Source organism: Phacochoerus africanus, chromosome 13, assembly GCF_016906955.1.
Source record: "Phacochoerus africanus isolate WHEZ1 chromosome 13, ROS_Pafr_v1, whole genome shotgun sequence".
Lineage (NCBI taxonomy): Eukaryota > Metazoa > Chordata > Mammalia > Artiodactyla > Suidae > Phacochoerus > Phacochoerus africanus.
The window spans coordinates 69,715,817-69,736,946 of record NC_062556.1 but is presented as its reverse complement, the minus strand read 5'-3'; the positions used below and the strand labels follow the sequence as shown (position 1 = coordinate 69,736,946).

The following is a 21,130-nucleotide window of genomic DNA, read 5'->3' as shown; positions in this document are numbered from 1 at the left end:
TGTGTAAGGTCAGTCTCAGTTTCACTTGGCTATATCCTGTTCAGCACCACATTTTTATTATTACATACGTAAATTAAATGACTTCATATCAATCCTGTATTGCCACCAAGTCTTCCATTTACTCATAATTAAGACAAGAGAGATTTTTTTTTTTTGAAGGCTCTCTGGATAATTAGATGCTCATGCTGTAGATGGTTCTGTTAGTCAAGAGACATTTAACAGAAGTATCTACAAGCATCGCCTTTTTGCACTGTGCTATGCCATTTCTGGATGGCTGCCAAAGAAATTGCAGTCCCTGTGTTAACTGTTTGTTCAGTGAAGCTGAAAGTCTGGCAGCAACTTTCTTATCTCTCTGCTCTCTGCCCAATAAAAGATAAGACAGAGAAGCCTGTTGGTCTAGAAAATGCTGATTTACATCAAAGTCAAACACTAGAAAAGAGTTACTTCCTCCCACCGGGAAGGCAATGCAGAGCTAAGACGGGTTAAAGGATTCAGGGCTTTGTGTTTCCCCATTTACGTAGTAAGGCGGATGGCGGACACACCTCTGTTGCTGCAGACTTGGCCATCTGGAGATGTGCATCTTCTCTTGCTCTCCCAGGGGGTGATGTCGCACTGGAATTCACATTTATCTCCATGCCAACCAGCCTGGCAGTAACAGTTTCCACAGTAACACTTGCCGTGGCCTTTACCCAAAATGAATTTTATACAGTGAGGAAAAAAGCAACTTTGAAAAGCAGAATTAACTTTCCACCTCTCTGTGATCCTGTTTGCCTTTTGAAATAATCCACCTGCTCCACAGTCCTTGCTTAAAATAATCGCATTATAGAGTTTGCCGCCCCCCCAAACATCCTAATCTACATAATTACACACATAAAGCCAGCCAAGGTGTCTTCTTACTTGTCCTCGCCAAGTAGCTGACTAAAAGGACAGAATTTTAAAGAAATGGCATGAAAGACTGTGAACGTCTACTCCATGCCAATATCAAATGTACACACTCAACTCAAATGTATACATGCCGTCATCTAAGAGCATTTCTTGAGTTGTCTGAGATCAACCACCGAGAAACCAATGGTGCAGCTACTTCCTTAGATGCCCGTTATTAATGGCTGAACCATTTCTTAAAGCAGAGGAAACACTTCACCTGTTCATTCAGCTGTGTCCTCCAAGCTGTTGTGTGACACCACACGGGAAAGAGGTTTTCAGCTAAATCAATGTTTAGCAGTCCTTTAAACTACTAAAGGACCATGGACCATTGGTCCTACAATCAAACGTCCATCCTATCAGTCAAGAAGATACAAAGGTTCTTGACATCTCATGATTTAGTGTCCAGAAGCCCCCACGCAATTCCATCTCCCCCCGTGCTGTAAACTGTGACTCTGCTTGTTTGTACTTGTGTCCTGTCTGTAATGACTTGTCATACCATTGCTTCCTGCACTCAGATGCAGCAATCCTTCTACAAATGCCCAAGAGACAGCAATTCTTTTTACCCCCAAGTCATTTCTTCCCTTCTCCCTTGTTTGTTGTTATGCCACCCAATCATGAATAACTGTTCTTGTTCTTGTAAATATGATGAAAACCAGGGCCATTTTGGTTTTTACTCTGTTCTCCGGGTTTTACTGGCATTTATGTTTAACAGAGCCTATGGCTAAAAGCCTTTTTTCTCGCCTCTCTCTTGTCCAACAGCCAACATCCCAGAGGGACCACGGAAAATGGACTCTGAGGCTCTTTTCCTTTCTAAACATGGCATTTCTGGCCAATGGCAAGAGTGTCAGCAGGGCCTGAGAAACTCAAGTAAGAAGGGAGAAGCACAATAGGATATTCTGGTCTCTTACGCTATTCTTACCTCTCAGATGAGACTTTCTTCAAGCAGACATGTATCAGAGAGACAGAAATAAAGAGAGAGGAAGAGAAAGTACTATAGTGAATTAGAGAGAAGAGATGAAGTCAACCACAGGATGCCATGTGTTCTGTCGAAATGAGCTATAATTGGGATATCCACAGAAAACCTCTTAAAATAATACACAGTGATCATTTCTATGACAAATTGTAATTCATTCACTTAAGCAAACATAAAGGCTGTCAAACGATTTCATCAATAATAAAATATAAAAGCTATACATTTTATTTATTAACTTAAAAATATCTCTATTTTGGAGCTCCCCTTGTGGCTCAGTGGTTAATGAATTCGACTGGGAACCATGAGGTTTCGGGTTCGGTCCCTGGCCTTGCTCAGTGGGTTAAGGATCCAGCACTGCTGTGAACTGTGGTGGAGGTTGCAGACACAGCTCGGATCCCTCGTTTTGTTGTGGCTGTGGTGTAGGCTGGCGGCTACAGCTTCGATTAGACCCCTAGCCTGGGAACCTCCATATGCCTTGGAAGCGGCCTTAGAAATGGCAAAAAGCCAAAAAAAAAAAAAAAACACTCACACAAAATATCACATTCCTGTATTATATCACAAGCCTCAGGAACTTGAGGATGACACTGGAAGAAAGCAAGACAACTGCATACAAAAATTTTTCCTAGGACTCAGGGTTTTTTTTCCCTTTTCTAAGACTTGGTTAACTTCTTAAAGTAGAATTTCTCTCTCAGCTCAGAAATCTTCAGAAATGTATTTCTTTTGTCATGGCAGGAAATTTATGTAAGATGCTACCTATGGAAGGCTTACCCTGAAAGTGGTAAATGATCATAAATCTTCACTCCTCACCCCCCAATTCTTTGCGTATTTAGAAAACTCACTATTGAATTGGGATTTTACTAAAACATCATTGAGAAGGAGGTGAATAGGATTGTCAGGATAAATCATGTAAAGCTATTCTGTATGCAGACATGGAAAATTAAGGAGATAATCTTCATAACTCAAAGGAAAACACGGTCATAGACATATCTGAATAACTGAGATAAAACACCAGCTCCAGGGCCATGCACATGTCAGACAAAAACCTTCATTCTTTGATCTGTGCACTTGATGGAGTAAGAAAGTCTCCTTTGGAATTGCTTCACTCTTGGGCTGCAGTATCACCTCTCAACAGACTGGCTTCAAGTGAATGACACATGGAAAAATCCAGAATCCCAGTCAATGTCACCCCCAAAGGATGATTACTGGAGCACTGGTGTCCGTGGTCAGAGATTCGGGACCGTGAAATTGCTTTTGCCTCAAACCAATGGAAATAATAAGGGGAGAGGTTGAGAGTGAAGCCCGTCGTGGTGTTTCCAGTTCAATGTTTACATTCACACACGCAAATAGACTTTGCTTTGGTGGTGCACGCCAGCAAACACTGGCTCCACACACATTCTCTTCCTCTTTTGTGATCTGTGATAATTGGAAATAAAATACGCAAAATCTGTAGGTGGACTTATCTAATCGTTCTAATTATTTTGGCACGAACCCTTTAGCAGAACTGCCTAAGCACCATCGAGCTTCGGGCACTGGCTTGAAAAATGAAGGTTCTTATGTCTGTTTGTTTTATTCTGGTTGGTTGTACAGCAAGGAAACCAGAGAAAAAGAACCAAGCAGCCCTCAACTAAGAGTGGATCATCACAGGAATTGAAGCCACCATTTGGTTTTGTAAACAAAGGGACAGCTTGTGACATGTTAGTGACGCTTAGTGCCCTCTGGTTCTTCCTGACCCCATTTGCTCCTGATCCTTCCAGAGAAAACACTCTCCTGAAATCCACCCATTTGTCATGCAGGATAGGATTCCATGGAGGGAATCTTTTCAGAGTCAAGAGCACAGTCTTTGGCATCAGACAGACATGAGTCTAAATTCCATTCTAATTGCTGGCATCACCCTAGCAGGTGACCTAATGAGTGGGAAGTACTTATTGCAGTGCTTGGCATTGGCAAACATGCAATAACTGGTAGAAGAGCAAAATGGACTGAGTAATGGTGATGCAGATAAACAGTCATGGAAAAGGTTACCTAGATATGTGGTAGGGAGGGATCGATTGTAGTCTAACAACCATACTGGCCTTCGATGTCCCCAGTAAGACATGGGAGACGATTTGAAGGCTTGTGGCTTAAAAAGGGAAAGAGAATGGAATTAAAACATGCACTGGAGAGACTGGGAGAAAAGAAGCAGAATAAAAGCAGCTGAGGCGAGCAGAGAAGATGGGAGTCCAACTAGGACCGCTTCAGAACCATGAGGTTGACCCGGTGCTGTAATGATCTGACTTCCCTTAGGAATGATCTGTGTTTGCATTTAAAAGTGCTAGTCTGCTCTAAAGATCACTTGCAAATTGAATCTTAAAAAATGATGCAAATGAACTTATTTACAAAACAGAAATAGACTCACAGCCTTAGAAAATAAATGGATGGTTACCAAATGGGAAAGAGGGGGAAGGACAAATTAGGAGTTGGGAATAACATATACAGACTACTATATATAAAACAGATAAACAACAGAGACTTATTGCATGGGAAACTATATTAAATATCTTGTAATAATCTAAATGGCAAAAAATCTAAAAAAAAAAGTGTGTGTGTATATACATATATATAAATGTATGTATAACCAAATCATTTTGCTGTACACCTGAAACTAACATAACAGGCAAATTAACTATACTTTGGAGTTCCCATCATGGCTCAGCAGTTAACAAATCTGACTAGCATCCATGAGGTCATGGGTTTGATCCCTGGCCTCGCTCAGTGTGTTGAAGATCTGGCATTGCCATGAGCTGTGGTGTAGGTCGAAGACATGGCTCAGATCCTGTGTTGCTGTGACTGAGGTGTAGGGTGTAGGCTGGTGGCCGCAGCTCTGATTCGAACCCTAGCCTGGGAACCTCCATATACTTTGAGTGCGGCCCTAAAAAAAAAAAAAAAAAAAAACCTATCCTTTGATTACAAATGGTTTAAAAATAAAATAAAATATAGAAATTTTTTTAGTTACTAGTTTGCTCGGAATGCCTTAGTCTGACTTTTATGAAGTGTTTTCCAAATAAGCATAGGTTCAGCTAAATGAGTAAACTTAGTGCATAAATCTACAGAAAGATAAATGTTCAATGAAATAGGTGAAAAAATCAAGTACTTTTATTAATTTATGCAAAGCTAATATACATACCTCCACATATTTCTTCTGTTTCATCATCTATGCATTCTCTATCATCGCACTCACAAAATTTACCATAAACGAGTCCATTTCCATCAGAATTATCACACTTACACCTGCCACAGTGACATGTACCTAAACCATTAAAACAAAACAGAAAGTATTTGTTAAATGTACACAAATTATAAGTAATGAATTTTAACCTATGTCTTTAATGAACATAGAAAATTCAAGTCAATTTAATATCCCAATTGGGTATTACTGTGCATATGATGACATAAATTTACAGCATTCTTTCTTGAGATCACTGTAGTCTAGCAGTTATATTTCATAGCACACAGTTACTATGACCTCTAGTTTCATGAACATAAATTTTAACTCTCCAAGAACAGAGCTGCTCTATACATGTCCATCCAATCAAAGCGTGAATGAGTATCTTCTGATTACACGTGGGTCTGAAGTGAGTAAAACTCTAATCTTTGTGGAGTTCCCGTCGTGGCTCAGTCTTTGAAGAACTCGACTAGTATCCATGAGGATGAGGGTTGGATCACTGGCCTTGCTCAGTGGGTTAAGGATCTAGTGTTGCTGTGAGCTGTGGTGGAGGTCACAGACTCAGCTCAGATCATGCATTGCTGTGGCTGTGGTGTAGGCTCCAATTCCACCTCTAGCCTGGGAACCTCCATATGCTGTGGGTGCAGCCCATACCATAGGATATCACTTATATCTGGAATCTAACATACGGCACCAATGAACCTTTCCACAGAAAAGAAAATCATGGACTTGGAGAATAGACTTGTGGTTGCCAAGGGGGAGGGGGAGTGAGTGGGGTGGATTGGGAGTCTGGAGTTAATAGATGCAGATTATTGCCTTTGGAATGGATTAGCAATGAGATCCTGCTGTGTAGCCCTGGGAACTATGTCTAGTCACTTATGGTGGAGCATGAGAATGTGAGAAAATAGAATGTACACATGTATATGTAACTGGGTCACCATGCTGTACAGTAGAAAAAAAATTGTATTGGGGAAATAACAATTCAAAAAAAAATAAAAATATGTAAAAAAAAAAGACAAAAAAGACAAAAAAAAGTAAAATTCTAAGCTTTGTAAGAGAAGTAACCTTGCTTATCTTCCTCACCAGTATTTATTCAATGCTTTACACAATATTTGATATTATTTATGTAATAAATGTTTGTGGAATTCATCATCAAATACATAAATAAAAAACTTAGATGCTCCTATACACTTCCTCATTACAATGGGACCAGAGTGGGTTTTCTTAGGCATAGCATCTTGGGATGTCACCAAAACCTCAGGACAGCTCAGGGGGGAGACAGAGATCCTGGGGTCATCTGGTTTACCACACACTCAGCCAGGCTGGAGGATTTGACTACAACCCCTGAGAGTGATTTCACTGACAATAAAACAGCATTCGAAGGATACTGGGAAGCAGAATGTCCATTTGAAGAACTTCCTTTTTAATACTTGTTTTTAAATTTTTAATTGATCAACACTGCTGCTACCACATATTGAGATTTTGCCATTCACCACATGTCATCCTTGACTCTGAAAAGGCAACAGGAGATCGATTCAGCCATAATTCTCTTCAAGCTTTATATGAGTTGGAGTTCCCATTGCGGTGCAGCAGGAAGCAAATCCAACCAGTTTCCATGAGGATGCGGGTTCGATCCCGGCCTCCATCAGTGGATCAGGGATCCGGCATTTCCATGAGCTGTGGTGTAGGTCACAGACGAGGCTCGCATCTGGTGTCGCTGTGGCTGTGGTATAGACCGGAAGCTGCAGCTCTGACTCAGCCACTAGCCTGGGAACCTCCATAAGCCTCCGGTGAAGCCCTCAAAAAGAAGGTTTTAAATGAGTAAAAACCAATGTGATGAAACAAGCGGAGAAGTGCAAAGTGCTGCAGAAACACCCAGTAAGGGGATTTCACGGAGACTCCGTGGTCAAAGATAGAGTCCCTGGGGAATGGCTCTGAAACTGCGAATGGGAAGGCAAGTAAAAACAACAGTTAAGAGAAGTGAGACACTGACTGGTGACAATGCTCACTTCCAGCAAGAGACAACAGCAAAGGCTTTGGAGTCAAAGAGGAAATAAAAGAAAAAAGAAGACAGCTGGCGCACCAGAGAAAACATGTGGGGAGTGTCACGAAAGGAAAAAGGCAACTGAAGATGCCGTTTACAGATGTTTAGAGGTCATTCCAGCTTTTCATCCAAGAATAATGAGCAGCCACGGAAATATTTTCAGCAAGGGATCAGGTATCCATTTTCCCCGGTTTACTCTGCTGTCGTAAAAGAACTGAAACGAGGCAAAGCGGATACAAGGGAGTGTTAATTCACTAGCTTGTACGAAGGAAGAGAGAGGCTGACCAGGGTGACGGCTATAAGTTTTGAAAAAAAGCAAATACACTTGGGGATGTTTTCAGGGGCAAGAAAATACAACTCGATGACTGGGAATGAGAGGTAAAAGATGGAAAAGATCCAAAGGTGATACTGATGTTTGCACTGAGCCACTGGATACTGGCAATTGTGCATGTACCAGAAAGTACGTGGTTTTAGGACCAAGGGAGGCTTACAGTCAAATCCAGGTCTGATTCCCCAATGTTACTGTACATTTTTGAGGCCATTACTTTTCTCTCTCTCAAATGCCTTATCTGCCAATACTGTCTGCTTCACAGAGCTGCCGTGAGGATCAGGTGATAAATATTTCACAGTCATCTAGCACATTGTAGGCTTTCAGAAAATGTTAGGTTCTCTGTCTCCGCCAACCCTTATGACTTTGAGTATAGCAGTCATATTCCCAAATATTTTCTCCAGACACACTCTGTATTTATGGATCCCACCATTCCCTATTTTCATACCCTCTGCATGATTCTGTTACCCAGTTCCCTTGTGATTTGCTATGATCTGCAGTTCTTTCTTTCTCTCACAGTCACATACAAATGGTGATTCTGCAGAATTTGAACATGTATTTTTCTTCCTTGAGAATACTTGCGTGAATTTTACTTTTACTAAATTTCATGTTATTGTTTTTGTCCCCAAACTTTTTTTTTTTTTTTTGGCTTTTTAGGGCCACACCCACGGCATATGGAAGTTCTCAGGCTAGGGGTTGAGTCAGAGCTGTGGCTGCCAGCCTACACCACAGCCACAGCAATGCAGGATCCAAGCTGAGTCTGTGACCTACACCAAGCTCATGGCAATACCAGATCCTTAACCCACTGAGTGAGGCCAGGGATTTAACCTGTGTCCTAATGGACACTAGTCAGACTCATTTCCACTGAGCCATGACAGGAACTCCTCCCCAAATTATTTTAATTTATAAAAGTTTGCTTCAAATCTAATGCGACAATCCATGGTATTGCCTCATCTCCTTTTTCCCTCTAAGTATCACCCTTCTTTTTCATTTTCATATTTATTCATGTTGTCTTTCAACTTATCTATTCATTAAATTTCTCACAGCTTATTGTATTCTTGGCAAAGTTTCAGGTGCTATAGGAGAGAAGATGAATAAAATTGAAATGAAGCACACCACAGACCAGGAAGAAAGAGCTAGATGATTGATAATTTTTACAGATATTTATATACATGAAACCAGATGATGCAAAGGCATTTGCAACAGACTTGTGACAAATGCTAGAGAGAAGGCATCAACCTCAGTGTGGCTCTGTGAAGGGGGAAAGGCACAGGAGAGGAGTAAGTTCTTGAGTTGGTTTGGCACTTGATGTATAAATAGAATTTCAACAAGTGGAGATGGAGAGAAGACTTGTGATGGCGAAGAAGGAGCCTGGGCTAAGGAACAAAGATGGAGAATTAAAGAACAGAGAAGTCTGGCTTGGGTCGGGAGGAAAGGATAGGTCGGAGGCGGACAGTACAGGATCAAGAACACTGGGCCAATATTTGTGTGCTGGAATACCAGGAGCCCTTCACGGCTGGGGAGAGAGGAGTAGCCTCGTTGTTAGGCAGTAGCTGTTTTCAGGAAGGATGGGAAGGTACCACCTCCGCCTCTGAACCCTACAGCTTCTCAGTGACGTCCCCCACAGGCAGACCCACTCCAATCCACACGGCTGAACCGTTCCTGGGTGATGCGGGACGTTTACAACAGTTCGGAGGCTTCCTGTCTTACTCACCAAGTGGAATTCACAACGGAGGCTCCAGGATATGGCATATGGAAGCCCAGGCAAACGTGCCAGACTCGAGTGTTCATGCTATGTCATCTTGCATCTCTTTCTTGGTTGCCAGTTAACAGAGTCTCTAGGAGGGGTCTCCTGCTTTATGCTAGATTATTTTAGCTCTGACTTTTCATTCTGCCTAATATAGCTGTCTCTTTCTAGGATGACTCCCTGTCTTGAACAGCAGCCTAAGCTCCTGATGCAATGGTGCTGGAGCCTTGCCTTGCTCTGCAGACTGTGCCTTGCTGTTCTGAGCCCCTACACTCAGCTTCTGGAACTCTTTTGTCCCAGCTCCAGCTCCAGCTCCCTCTGCCCTCCGGTCTTCTGCCCGACTCCATATACCTCCTCTTCCCCTTCTGCTCCAAGCTGCTTCCTGCAAGCCCCACTGTGATGTGAGGGGGGAGACATGAGCACAGAGAACTCGGAGACTAACGCAATTTGGAGCAGTGGTCCTGAGCTAGGCGAGTAGAAGCAGCCACTAAAAGAAAGACTTGTGAGAAGGAGGTTCCCGGCATAAACCTGAAAGGCTCAGATACTGAGAGGAGAGTAAGAAAGAGAAAAAGAGGCTGTGTTGTCTGTAGAATTGTCTAAAAACACATTAAAGGAGGCTAAAGAGATATGACAACTAGATGGAACACCACCCCTGGCTGGATCCTATTCAGAGTGGGGGAACTGCTACAAAGGACACTGTTGGGTAGATGACATAAAATATTGGATCAATGTTTAAAAAAAAAACACTCCAGAGATAGAACTAGCTTAGAAATGTGTTTTATATCTTATCCAATGTGTTTCATCATCTATTGAAACAATTCTGGACATTTTCTCCTTTGAAAGATGTGTTAATGTAGTGAATCACGCATTTAGATTTACTTCATATTGAAACATCTTTGGATTCCTAAACTAACCCCTTATTTGGTTAAAAAGAAAAAAAAAAATTACCTGGATTTGAAAATCCATCAATCAACCCATCAATCCAAAAAGAGAGCACAAAGAAATACAACTGAATTCAAGTCTTTTTACTGAAAGGAGTTTGGAAAGCATGAAGTTTTCAAACAAAAGAATCTATATGGTGAGTGTGTGTGTGTGTGTGTGTGTGTGTGTGTGTGTGTGTTTGGAGAGCAGGTGCTATGAACTGGAATTGGGGAAATTCTATGGAGGGGAAAGAAAAGGAGGTGCTGGAGAGAAGTCAGGAGAGCAACGTTGAACACAGAAAAGTGACCTGTTAGGACTTTTGCTGCTAAACTCACAACTTGCATTGCAAATAGCCCTGATTACTATGAGCAAAACACCCTCTGCGCTGAGTCAACCCAGAGCAATTCCCTTCAATCAAAGCCTGTGGGAAGGCCCTAGCTCTTATTGCCGAAGGACTCCACCAAGGATGTGAGCTTCAGGAGGGAAGAGACATTCGCATGGTGAAATCCTGGCCTTCAGCGTGCAGAGCAGCAGCTGACCCCTGTGAGCTACATAAGAAGTACCCAGGGGACTTACAAACCCGCTACAGTTCATATCAGACCCCAAAGCAAGTAAATAAGAACCTCTAGGGTAGGACAGGAGCTTTTCAAGCTCAACCAGCGGTAAGAAAAAGCTGACTTTGAGGTTCCACGTGTCCAACTTTTAACTACAGTTAACACTGGCTAACCACCACGGAAGCCAGAAACTGTTATGTTTTATAGGATTTTGGTAATTAATCTGAACAGCTCCTCTGTAACATTCCAAGAAATATTTTTAAATGCTGTCTATGAGATAGAAAAATATTCTAGTCAAACAAAAACCTTGCTGTCACTATATTCTTCAGTGGGTTTCACATCCAGGGTATCTGAAACTTCCATCAAACCTGAAAAGTGGGGCTCTATTTGATACTAAGGTATACAGTCAAAGCACCCTTGATCTGTAGCAGAAAAGAATGAAGTCCGTTTACATAAAGCTTTTTTAAAAGAATGAATCCAGCATTCGAAATCACGGTTCAAGTAGCGCTGGTGGTAGAGTGGTGAGCATAGCTGCCTTCCAAAATCATGGCTCACGATTTACATAAAATGGTGCCAGGGTGTTATTTCCAGCAAATATCCTGCTTGAAGGAGGCATGTGAAACAGCTGGAAAGCATCAAACTCGCCCGTCTCAGCAAGATGACATTTTTTTCCCTATTGATTTATCAGGGTTTCATTTCTAAAAAAACAAAAAAAAAAACAAAAAAACAACACACTCCAAAGCATTTTCACTCGGGGGTTCAACATTTCTTGATGCCTACCTAGTGCCATTAAAACCCCAAATTTGACTCTTTCATTTAAGAATGTTTGCGGGATAGCATTCTTACCTGCATTTGAGCAGATGACATCTTGAGAATTCTTGCACATTTGGTTACTTTTTTTCTTGGTCAGGTCACACTTCGTTGGGTACTGGCAAGCATCCCCAGACCAGCCTTCATCACACAAACACTTGCCACAGTCACACCTTCCGTGGCCTGAGAATTGAACAGCACCCAGTTAGACTCCAAGGCAGCCGGTATCCCAACGAAGACGCTTAAGAGGGATGTTGGGTCAAGACTGGGTTATAATGCATTCAAACACAAGTATATGAGAGTGGATTTATAAAAAGTAATTTATATCCAGTATCTTGGAGGGTGTGGATTTTATGTCAAGAATCAACTTCGATAAATCATTCTAAAAACATTAAATTAACGTGTAGAGATATTAGCATAGATAATGGACCCCGAAATCTGATAAGCCACAGGATCAGAAAGTGTATCACTAAAAAAAAGTCCACCTAAGACCTGCACAAATAAGATACAAAAGCCCAATAAAATAATTCTCATGTAACTGCTTTTTATAACACATAACACCACCAACTCTGAGTAAGGAATCTTACATGAAATTATGCTAAGTACTGGCCTTATATTTATTTGAATTTGATATGTAAAAAATTTTCTAGAGATATTAAATACCACCTTGGCAGATAATGGAAGTGAAAAATAAGTATATATTTTGTTTCTTCATAGGGAAATTTGGTTCAAGAGTCAAAAGGATAAGAGTCACATTTGCCTATCTCCATAGAAATTTCTCAACCTTTCAGGCTCTCAAACCAACATTTTACTCTTTTTTTTTTGTTATGGTCATTAATTTTATTAAGCCCCGCTTGAAGAAGTTGATAATATTTGTATTGATTACATATTAGACAGAAAGGCAAAACACATATAATCCTTGGTCTTTGTCCTCAGAGAACTTAACAAACTGCAAAGTTGAGGTTCATGTGCAAAGAGGGCTGTGTTATCTTCAGCCAGAATGTTTGTTCAACCTTGTATTAAGTTGAGGGCTATCGTCTATGTCCTATAGAAATAAGAGGGGAAAGACTTTCTGGACCTTTAACTGGGCCTTGAAAGGTGAGCAGGCTTTGAATGAGTTGTAGGGGGAATATTCTTGTACTTTTTCAAGATAATGGTACTGTCTTAATGCCTGAAATTCGTAGACCACAATGGAATGGAATCATTGATCTGGTGCCAACAGTCATTCAATGTGGCATCCAAAAATCCACATAATGAGGTCCAGATGGTGGGTCAGAATGAATGGCTCAGAGGCATGCCATTTGGGCGTGTTTGACAGTCTAAACCTGTGAGTGGCTGTGCCTTTAAAACTCCTCTGCACGTGGCTCTGTCCATGTAAAGTATTTCTATTCCTGTGGCACTTTTTTTCAAATTAATTATTCTATTTTACAAACAAAACCTTGCCAGCACCCTAATTGCAATTCATTTTATCAAGTGCACATCACTCTGTCAAATTGATTGTATCATTGTGCATTCCTGTCTGGTCCTGCCTGATGTTGTCAATCTCAGCCAACTTGGTATCATTTACAAGCAGAAGTGGTCTCTCCTGCCAACCATCCAGTCTATTTATACAAGCACTAAGCCAAAGCCTTGAAGTAGCTAAGCCTTTGTTGGTGAATTAAGTATCTCGGGAACTGCAACAACGTTTTAATTATATTAGTGTATTAGGTTAAACCATATGAAATAGCCGCTTTTAAATATCGTTCAACCATGTCTTATGGTTTATTCCAATACAACAGCTCCATGTCAATTGCAAAGAAAATAAAATGATCTAGAATAAAACAAAGTATCTAGAATGAAGAAACATTCAAGGCTTCTTTTATATTGGATGGAGCATCTTAAACTCAAAACTAAGGTATAAATGGCAGAGGTGGGTAATGGTTTCGGGGTCAAAAGTCATAGCTTTTTTGAAAGGGAGAGAGTCTTGGAAAAAATAGAGGGAAAATAAGGAAAACATACAGACAATAGGAAAAGACCCACTCGTCCCACACTGCCCCAATAAACATCAGCAGAAGTAATATTTTAGGTGCTTACACCTCAAAATAAGTTCATGAAGGTTCAGTTTTAGAAACTTCTTCCATAAAAGGTTCTAGGATAAAATAAACATGGAAAGAGATATGCTATATTCTTCTCTTAGTGTGTCATGATATATATTAGCACACCGAAGCCCGTTTGATGCCCTTTCACGAAAAAGCTATTTAACTTGATTTAGAATATATATATTTTTTATTAGGCAGCCCCTTTTCCTCTCAGCTTAAATCAATGTCTTGGGCACACACGGTGTCAGAGAATGTGTTTTCAGCTATTCCTTTAGCATCTGATTGGAAGCAAAGATGACAGCAGATGCAAGACAGGTTCATCTGCCTTGATATTCTTTCCAAACTTCATGCCCAGTAAGGCCTCCTTGATTCACTTTCCTCCATTTAGGAAAGCAAATTGGAATCGATTTTTTTTTATTGTCAAGAACTGTCAAGTACCAGCCTGTGCAACCTTATTTGGAGATAAATACATAATTTTTTCAGAAAGAAAATAATCTTCAGACTCTCTACTCTTTATCCAAGGTTCGTAAGAGCTTTAGCCGACCTCAGGGAATCAGGCTGCTATATCATCAAAGCCAGGTGATTTCTGTTGCAGTGTCAATAACATGGCTTCAGCAGACATCCCATTTTGCAGAAGAATTTATCCACTGTGTGTTCGTTTTCTGGGGCTGGCATCCAAAGTATCATACACTGAATGGCTTAAAACAACAGAAATTTGCTCTCTCCCAGCTCTGGGGGAAAAAAACCAAAAAAATCACGGTGTTGGTAGATGGATTCCCCCAGAAGCCCTGAGGGGGAAATTCTTCCGTGTCACACTCCTACCTATGGTGGCTGCTTGCAATTTTGATATTCCTTGGCTGGGAAAGCGTTCCAGCCTCTCTTTCCATCTTTGCGTGGCTTTCTTCCTCCACGTGTCTTGTGTCTTCACATCTTTCTCCTCAAAAGGGCACCAGTCATTGGTTTTAGAGCCCATCCCACGAGAGCAGGACCTCATCCTCACTTAACCACATCTTCAAAGACTCTTCCCAGAGTCACCTTCCAGGGACCAGGGGTTGGGATTTCACCCAACCTTTGCGGGTGAGGAGGACCCAATAATCTACAACAGTTGCAAATAATAGGTCCTGGTTATTCTCTTTCCTACCACACGTTCTTGGGGAAGACAGGGTCATTTTTTTTTCCTTAGATATGCAAATAAAGCGGCTAGAGCCTCCCTCCTCCCCATTTCTACCCTACACTGGGAGAGCCTGAGAATCCTACAGACAGCCAGGCCCAGGTCCACCTGTCCTTCTGCAGCTCTGCCAGCCCCTCCCCTCCCCTGCTCTTCCATAGCTGCTCCCTGATCAGCAGCCCACCAGTCCAGCCTCAGGACATCTGTGCTGCCACTGATGGAGGGAGAGAAGCCACAGCAGACTCTGGAAGAGATCTGGGGACTTTGTGGGCAGAAGGTGGGGTCCCAGGCACCTCCGTCTAGGAGAGCAGAGGCAGCAGGCTCCAGGGCTCCAGGGGGCCATGCCCCTTGGCCTCTCAGACCTCCCACCCCATCCCACCTTGGGAATGGATGGCCAAGGGGGACCAGAGCAGAACCCCTAAGTCATGAGGCCCAGCAGAGGGCTCCTACTGCCCAGGTTGAAGGTTGGCCTTGCCCAGGGCAACATGAGGTCCTAACTAGCAAAGCAGTCACCACTCCTGGCTGTCTAGACCATTCCAGTTCTGGTTCTTCTCCAGATAACTCTGTTTCCACAGCAACAAAATATGGTCTTAGAATGAACCACCCAACATACTTGAGAATTAATCTGTTGCCCTTCCAATATGTTCTCAAGGCGTTCTCACACAAAATAAGAAGGTTGGAGAAATGACAAAACCCTCTCCCACCAAAGTAATAAGGATGGAAAAGCAAAAGGGTATTTTAGAGCTCCCAGGGCTGTGAGTGGTATAGCAAAAAAATTAAATTAAATTAAAAATTAAAAATAATCTTTCTTTGTTTTTCAGCTTCAGAGCCAAGGCCCTGATACAAGCTGGTCGTTTCCAAAACATGGCGTTTATCTCTAGATAATTTCTACCCAAATACACAAATCTACGTGTAAGTTCAATTTTTTGAGGTGTGACCTAGAAAGAGCTTTGAGATAACTGATTTAAGGGATAGATTTGTAAAGCTATAAGAAAGATTCTATTTCTTAAGCTAGGTGGTAAAGGCACACTATTGATTTTTTTCATTATCTTTTATACTTTATGATCTCATTTTACTCAAAAGTTTTACAAAGAAAAGAACACATCTGTTACAAGCAACACTCCTACAAGCAATGATGTTAAAGAGTGTTGTTTTGGCACTTTGGTGGTACTCAGATGTCACAATTCTAACTAGTATTCATTAACACACTGCCTGGGAGAGACAGGAAATATTCATCCTTACAACCTGAGGGTTTATGAAGAGCCAGGAGAATGTAGTTGCTAATCTGAACAGAAGGACTTATTATTCAGAAGAACAGGGCGAAGCCAGCAAGCAAGGTGCAGAGAAGAGCTATGAACTGTCTGGGTCTCAGGAAAGGGCTCTGTCCCCTGCCCCCTCCATTGGGGGCTGAATATAGGACAGAGAGAGAGAGAGGGCTGGAGACACCACTGTATATCCCTGGAGAAGCTTGGCCAATTTTCTCTGGACCATCTTGGTACCATTTCAACAGAACACAAATGGGATGGACTGGAAATTTGGGGTTAGTAGATGCAAATTATTGCATTTGCAGTAGATAAGCAGTGAGGTCCTGCTGTGTAGCACAGGGAACTATATCCAGTCACTTTCGATGGAACATGATGGAGGATAATGCGAGAAAAAGAATGTGTGTGTGTGTGTATGTTTGTGTGTGTGTGTGTGTGTGTGTGTGTATGAGGATGAAGGCAGAGATAAGGACATTCTTCTACAAGCCAAGAAACACTAAAGATAGAGTTCCCATTGTGGCTCAGCAGGTTAAGAACCACACGAGGTATCCATGAAGATGCAGGTTCAATCCCTGCCTTAAAGATTCATCATTGCCACAAGCTATGGCATAGGTCACAGATGCGGCTGGGATCAGGTGTTGCTGTGGCTGTCACCACAGGCTGGCAGCTGTAGCTCTGATTAGACCCCTAGACTGGGAATTTCCATATGCCACGAGTGCCACCCTAAAAAGAAAAAGAAAGAAAGCAAGACAAATACACCAACGACCGCCAACAACACACCTGCCAGGGAGAGGCATGGAACAGATTCTCCCTCGTCACCCTCAGAATGAAGCCACCCTGCAGACCACTTGATCTTGGACGTCTAGGCCCCCACACTGGGAAACAAAAACACGTCTATGGTGTAAACTATCCCGTTTGGGGTACTTTGTTATGGCAGCCCTAACAAACTAATATGGAAGCTCGAAATACCGTTTAAAAGAATTACAGGAAAATGGAGATGTATCACTTTACATTTCTGAGCTTATGGTTTGGAAAAATAATTGCCACCTACTGGCATGGCCAACATATCTTAATCCATGTGCTTGAGATGACACCATAAATAAAGGAATCTTGGGAGAAACAACTAAATCTGGACGGTCCTAGTAGGCACAGGACCATGCCTAAGGATACACTGCAAGGCAAAAATCTCTAAACAAGATGTATGGATTTCTCTTTGTTAGCTTGTGTCAACCATACCCAGTCTCTTGGGATAGAACATGATGGAAGGTAGTATGAGAAAAAGAATGTATATATGTGTATGACCGGGTCACTATGCTGTACAGGAGGAACTGGCACAACACTGCAAATCAACTCTAATTTAAAAAAAAAAAAAGTCAGTAGGAAAATAAATCAATAGAAATGCCCCATCTAACAAAACATACTGCTTATGGAATCATCAGGAAACAGGCAAAATGATTCTTTATGGCTTATGTTTCTAACCACTCTTCTTAGGATTTCTCCATTCCTCTAAACCTCGTTCTCTAGAAAATAAAACCACTTTCTTTGTCTGAAAAGAATACCACGCCTCTCCCATTTGCTCTGCTGCTTTACTAAATTCCAGCAGGCTGTGGAAAGGCTCCCCCATATACAGCTTCTAAAATATGTCTAGAGGTAGATCTTACAAAAAGCCTGCACTTTTTAAAAAGTCTACCTGTTTAAGAAAATCTATTTTTTTTTTTTAAAAAAAGAACTCTTTCATTCCTCCTTAAAGTCTGTGCAATGGCTCTAAATCAAAAACCATGATCATCTCATGATCTTCAAATGTCATGATCAAGTAATTCTTTGGTTATTTTTTTCCTCAGCCAACTAAAAAGGAGCAGATGGTAACAATTTTTTAATTTCCTTCTCACTTAGTTTGAAAATCAACAAACACTTATATGTTCAGTAAACTTTAATGTAAATCCTCGAATTGCAAGGACTCTTCTTTTCTATTCATTCATTAACTCCCTAGGGTACCTCTGCTCTAAGCTGTTACAAAGTGGGGAGTTAACAAAAGTGGTTGAAAATTGAGTTCACTTGATTGGGGAAAAAAAAATGCAATCACTCTCTTGCAAGCAGGTAAAGGGACGTTGTCATATAACATTGACTACAATACAAAGATCAGTCACCAGAAAAATACATCTTAGTTGGCATGGCAACTACATGGAGCTTATTACTATGCATTTCTGAAACTTATAAACTCATGAAGTCATTTATAAAACTGAACAACATGCACCTCATGGACAAGGTAAAGTGTTTCAAGATGAGTCGTCACTTTCGATTCCCTTTTTAAACATTAAAAATCTAGATAAGTAGACAGAAAAATTAAATTGGGAATGAAGCCATAGGGAAAGCAATGTGGTTTTTTGGGGGGAGGGGGTTGTTTGTTTGTTTGTTTTTTGCGGGGGGGGGGTGGATATTACTCTTTTATGCTGATCTGATCTCCTCATCTCATTTCTGGAGGAGAAAAAGCTGGACACAGCTCCGTGGACAAGTAGCTCTCAGAGAAATCCTGTATACTGGTGAGAGGAGAGGCAAACTTTGCTGAGGTGTTCATTTAAGGGGTGAAAACGAAAGGAAAGGTTTGGTAACAGCCACTGCGCTCATTTGTTTTGAGACCATTTAAAGCCAAGATATTTGGAGACAGGGAAAAGAGCAGGACAATGATGGGAACAATTGCTCCCAAGAGAAGGAATCTCTTTACCTGAAAATAGGAACAGTTCAAAATTTCCTGGCCCCCTGTTTTTGACTCATGAGCTCTGCCATTCCCCATTCTTCGAGTTTATAGTTATCATAATTCAGGATAGGTAAGTTTCACCCTTCATTCAATCAAAATATCCCATTTTTAGTCATTCTAGATAATGCATCTCGGCTTGCCTTTTACATGGGTACACAGAGATTTGCTCTGGAAAATGGCTTTACCAAACTCTACTAGAAGGCCTACAATACCAAATAGATATTAAATTTCTGAGTTACACACCACTTTATTTCATATAATCTTATTTGATGATCGATATGGAATGAAAAAAAAAAAAAAACAAAAACAAAGGCAGTATTACCATCCTCACTCAGAAGAAGAAATTCTTGGTTAATGTCTTTAAACAATTCTTCCATTTTTTTTTTTTTTTTTTTTGCTTTTTATGGCTGCACCTGAGGAATCTGAAGTTCCTAGGCTAGGGGTGGAATCAGAACTGCAGCTCTGGCCACAGCCACAGCCACAGCAATGCCAGATCTGAGCCGCATCTGTGACCTATACCACAGCTCACAGCGATGCCAGATCCCCAACCCACTGAGAAAGGCCAGGGATCGAACCCGCATTGTCATGGATACGAGTCAGATTCGTTGCCACCGCACCACAACGGGAACTCCGACAATTCCTCCAAATTTTTAACCAAGCTCTCAAGTTGCCCACTCAGCCTGGGTACCCTGCCTGAAGCTTGAGCAAGAATGCAATGTCCTAACTTCCGGTCCTTTCTTCCTCTTACATAACCCTCATCCAGTCTGCCTCCTCCTCTCCAGCCCCAAAGGCTGTGTCCAGGTCCATTCGTTTCATGGAGCCCTGGTCTCTGGGGGCCCTGCTGCCCTCACTCCTCCATCGCAACCTCAGGTTCACCGTTAGCACCTTACTCTTACACCACGGAGCTGAACAGGCATCTCCTGGTCTTTACGAAACGTAATCAACACTCCCTCTATTAAACACATGTCCTTACTTTTGATCTCTATTCCAAGTCAAGTTTCCCTTTCTTATTCAAATCTTCAAATGGGTAGTTTTTCATCCTCCCTTTATTTTATTTTTATTTTTATGGCCACACCCGCAGCATATGGAAGTTTCCAGACCAGGGGTTGAATCTGAGCGGCATCTGTGACCTATGCCACAGCTGCACCAATGCCAGATCCTTTAACCCACTGCAATGGGGCCAGGGATCGAACCCAAGCCTCCCCAGTGACCTGAGGCACTGCAGTCGGATTCTTAACCCACTGGACCACAACGGGAACGCCAAGATGTTTTGACTTCTATCTGTGTGCTATCTATCTACGTACATATTGCTGCACGTTCTCCCCTTCTTATTCAAATCTCCAGATGGGTATCTTTTTCCTCCCAACCACACCTTTTATCTACAGTTAGTTCTCAATCCCGCAATTCTACTGACATTTTTTCTAAGAAAAATTAATATGCCTTTTCCCCCTTATTTCAATTGACATTGAAGTCTTTCCCTTATGAGCTCCTTACCAATCCTCTGGCATGGTCCCTCTTCCTCCCACTCTCCTCCCAGTCCTTCTCTGCCTCCTCGCCCTCCTCCATCACGCCTAAACACACAGCATCTGTAAAATCATATTCCCCAGACCATACATATTCTTAGGCAATATAAGGAAAACACGAGGAATAAAAAAGACGGGGCGTTCCCACTGTGGCTCAGAGGGATTAAGAACCTGACTAGTATCCATGAGGATACAGGTTTGATCCCTGCCCTTGCTCAGTGGGTTAAGGATCCAGCGTTGCTGCAAGCTGCAGTTTAAGTCGAAGATGAAGCTCAGATCCTGTGTTGCTGTAGCTGTGGTGTAGGCTGGCAGCTATGGCTCCAATTAGACCCTTAGCCTGGGAATGTCCATATGCCTCAGGTGCAGCTGTAAAAAGAAAAAAAAAAAAAAAACACGAGCAAATTTATTCTGATCTGAAGAGAGTTAATTAAACCTAAGATTATCCTTACATCACTGAATCACACTAAGTTTTAAGCAGGTTTAAACTAAGTTATGGTTAATTCTTTTGCTTTATTTTTTTTTTTCTTGGCATTCAGTGAACAGCTGGAAAATAGCAGGGAAGCCCATGAGGACTACTAGAGAAACATTTAAAAAGGAATTAACATCAGTATTTTCTTTGTTTACCCAAATAGCCAAATTTCAAGTTAAATAATGTAAAGGTATATATACCGTGTACTTTGTTCTGACCCTTGATTTCTTTTTCCATCTCAAACATATCTTGGAGGAGTTCCCGTCGTGGCTCAGCGGTAACGAACCCAACTAGTATCCGTGAGGACGCGGGTTTGATCCCTGGCCTCACTCCGTGGGTTTAAGCAGTGTTGCCGTGAGCTGTGGTGTAGGC

The 21,130-nt window shown here is 41.7% G+C and overlaps 1 protein-coding gene across 1 annotated transcript in view; it reads right to left on the bottom strand.

Moving 5' to 3' along the window:
* The window catches only part of ITGBL1 (integrin subunit beta like 1), a 202,585-nt gene that overhangs the window by 107,221 nt on the left and 74,234 nt on the right, over nucleotides 1-21,130 (bottom strand). Inside the window, exons 3-5 of the mRNA XM_047756484.1 lie at nucleotides 11,540-11,686; nucleotides 5,061-5,183; nucleotides 543-683 (exon numbers count right to left, since the gene is read on the bottom strand). Of these exons, the coding sequence (XP_047612440.1) occupies nucleotides 543-683; nucleotides 5,061-5,183; nucleotides 11,540-11,686 (411 nt within the window). The remainder of the gene's footprint in view (nucleotides 1-542; nucleotides 684-5,060; nucleotides 5,184-11,539; nucleotides 11,687-21,130) is intronic.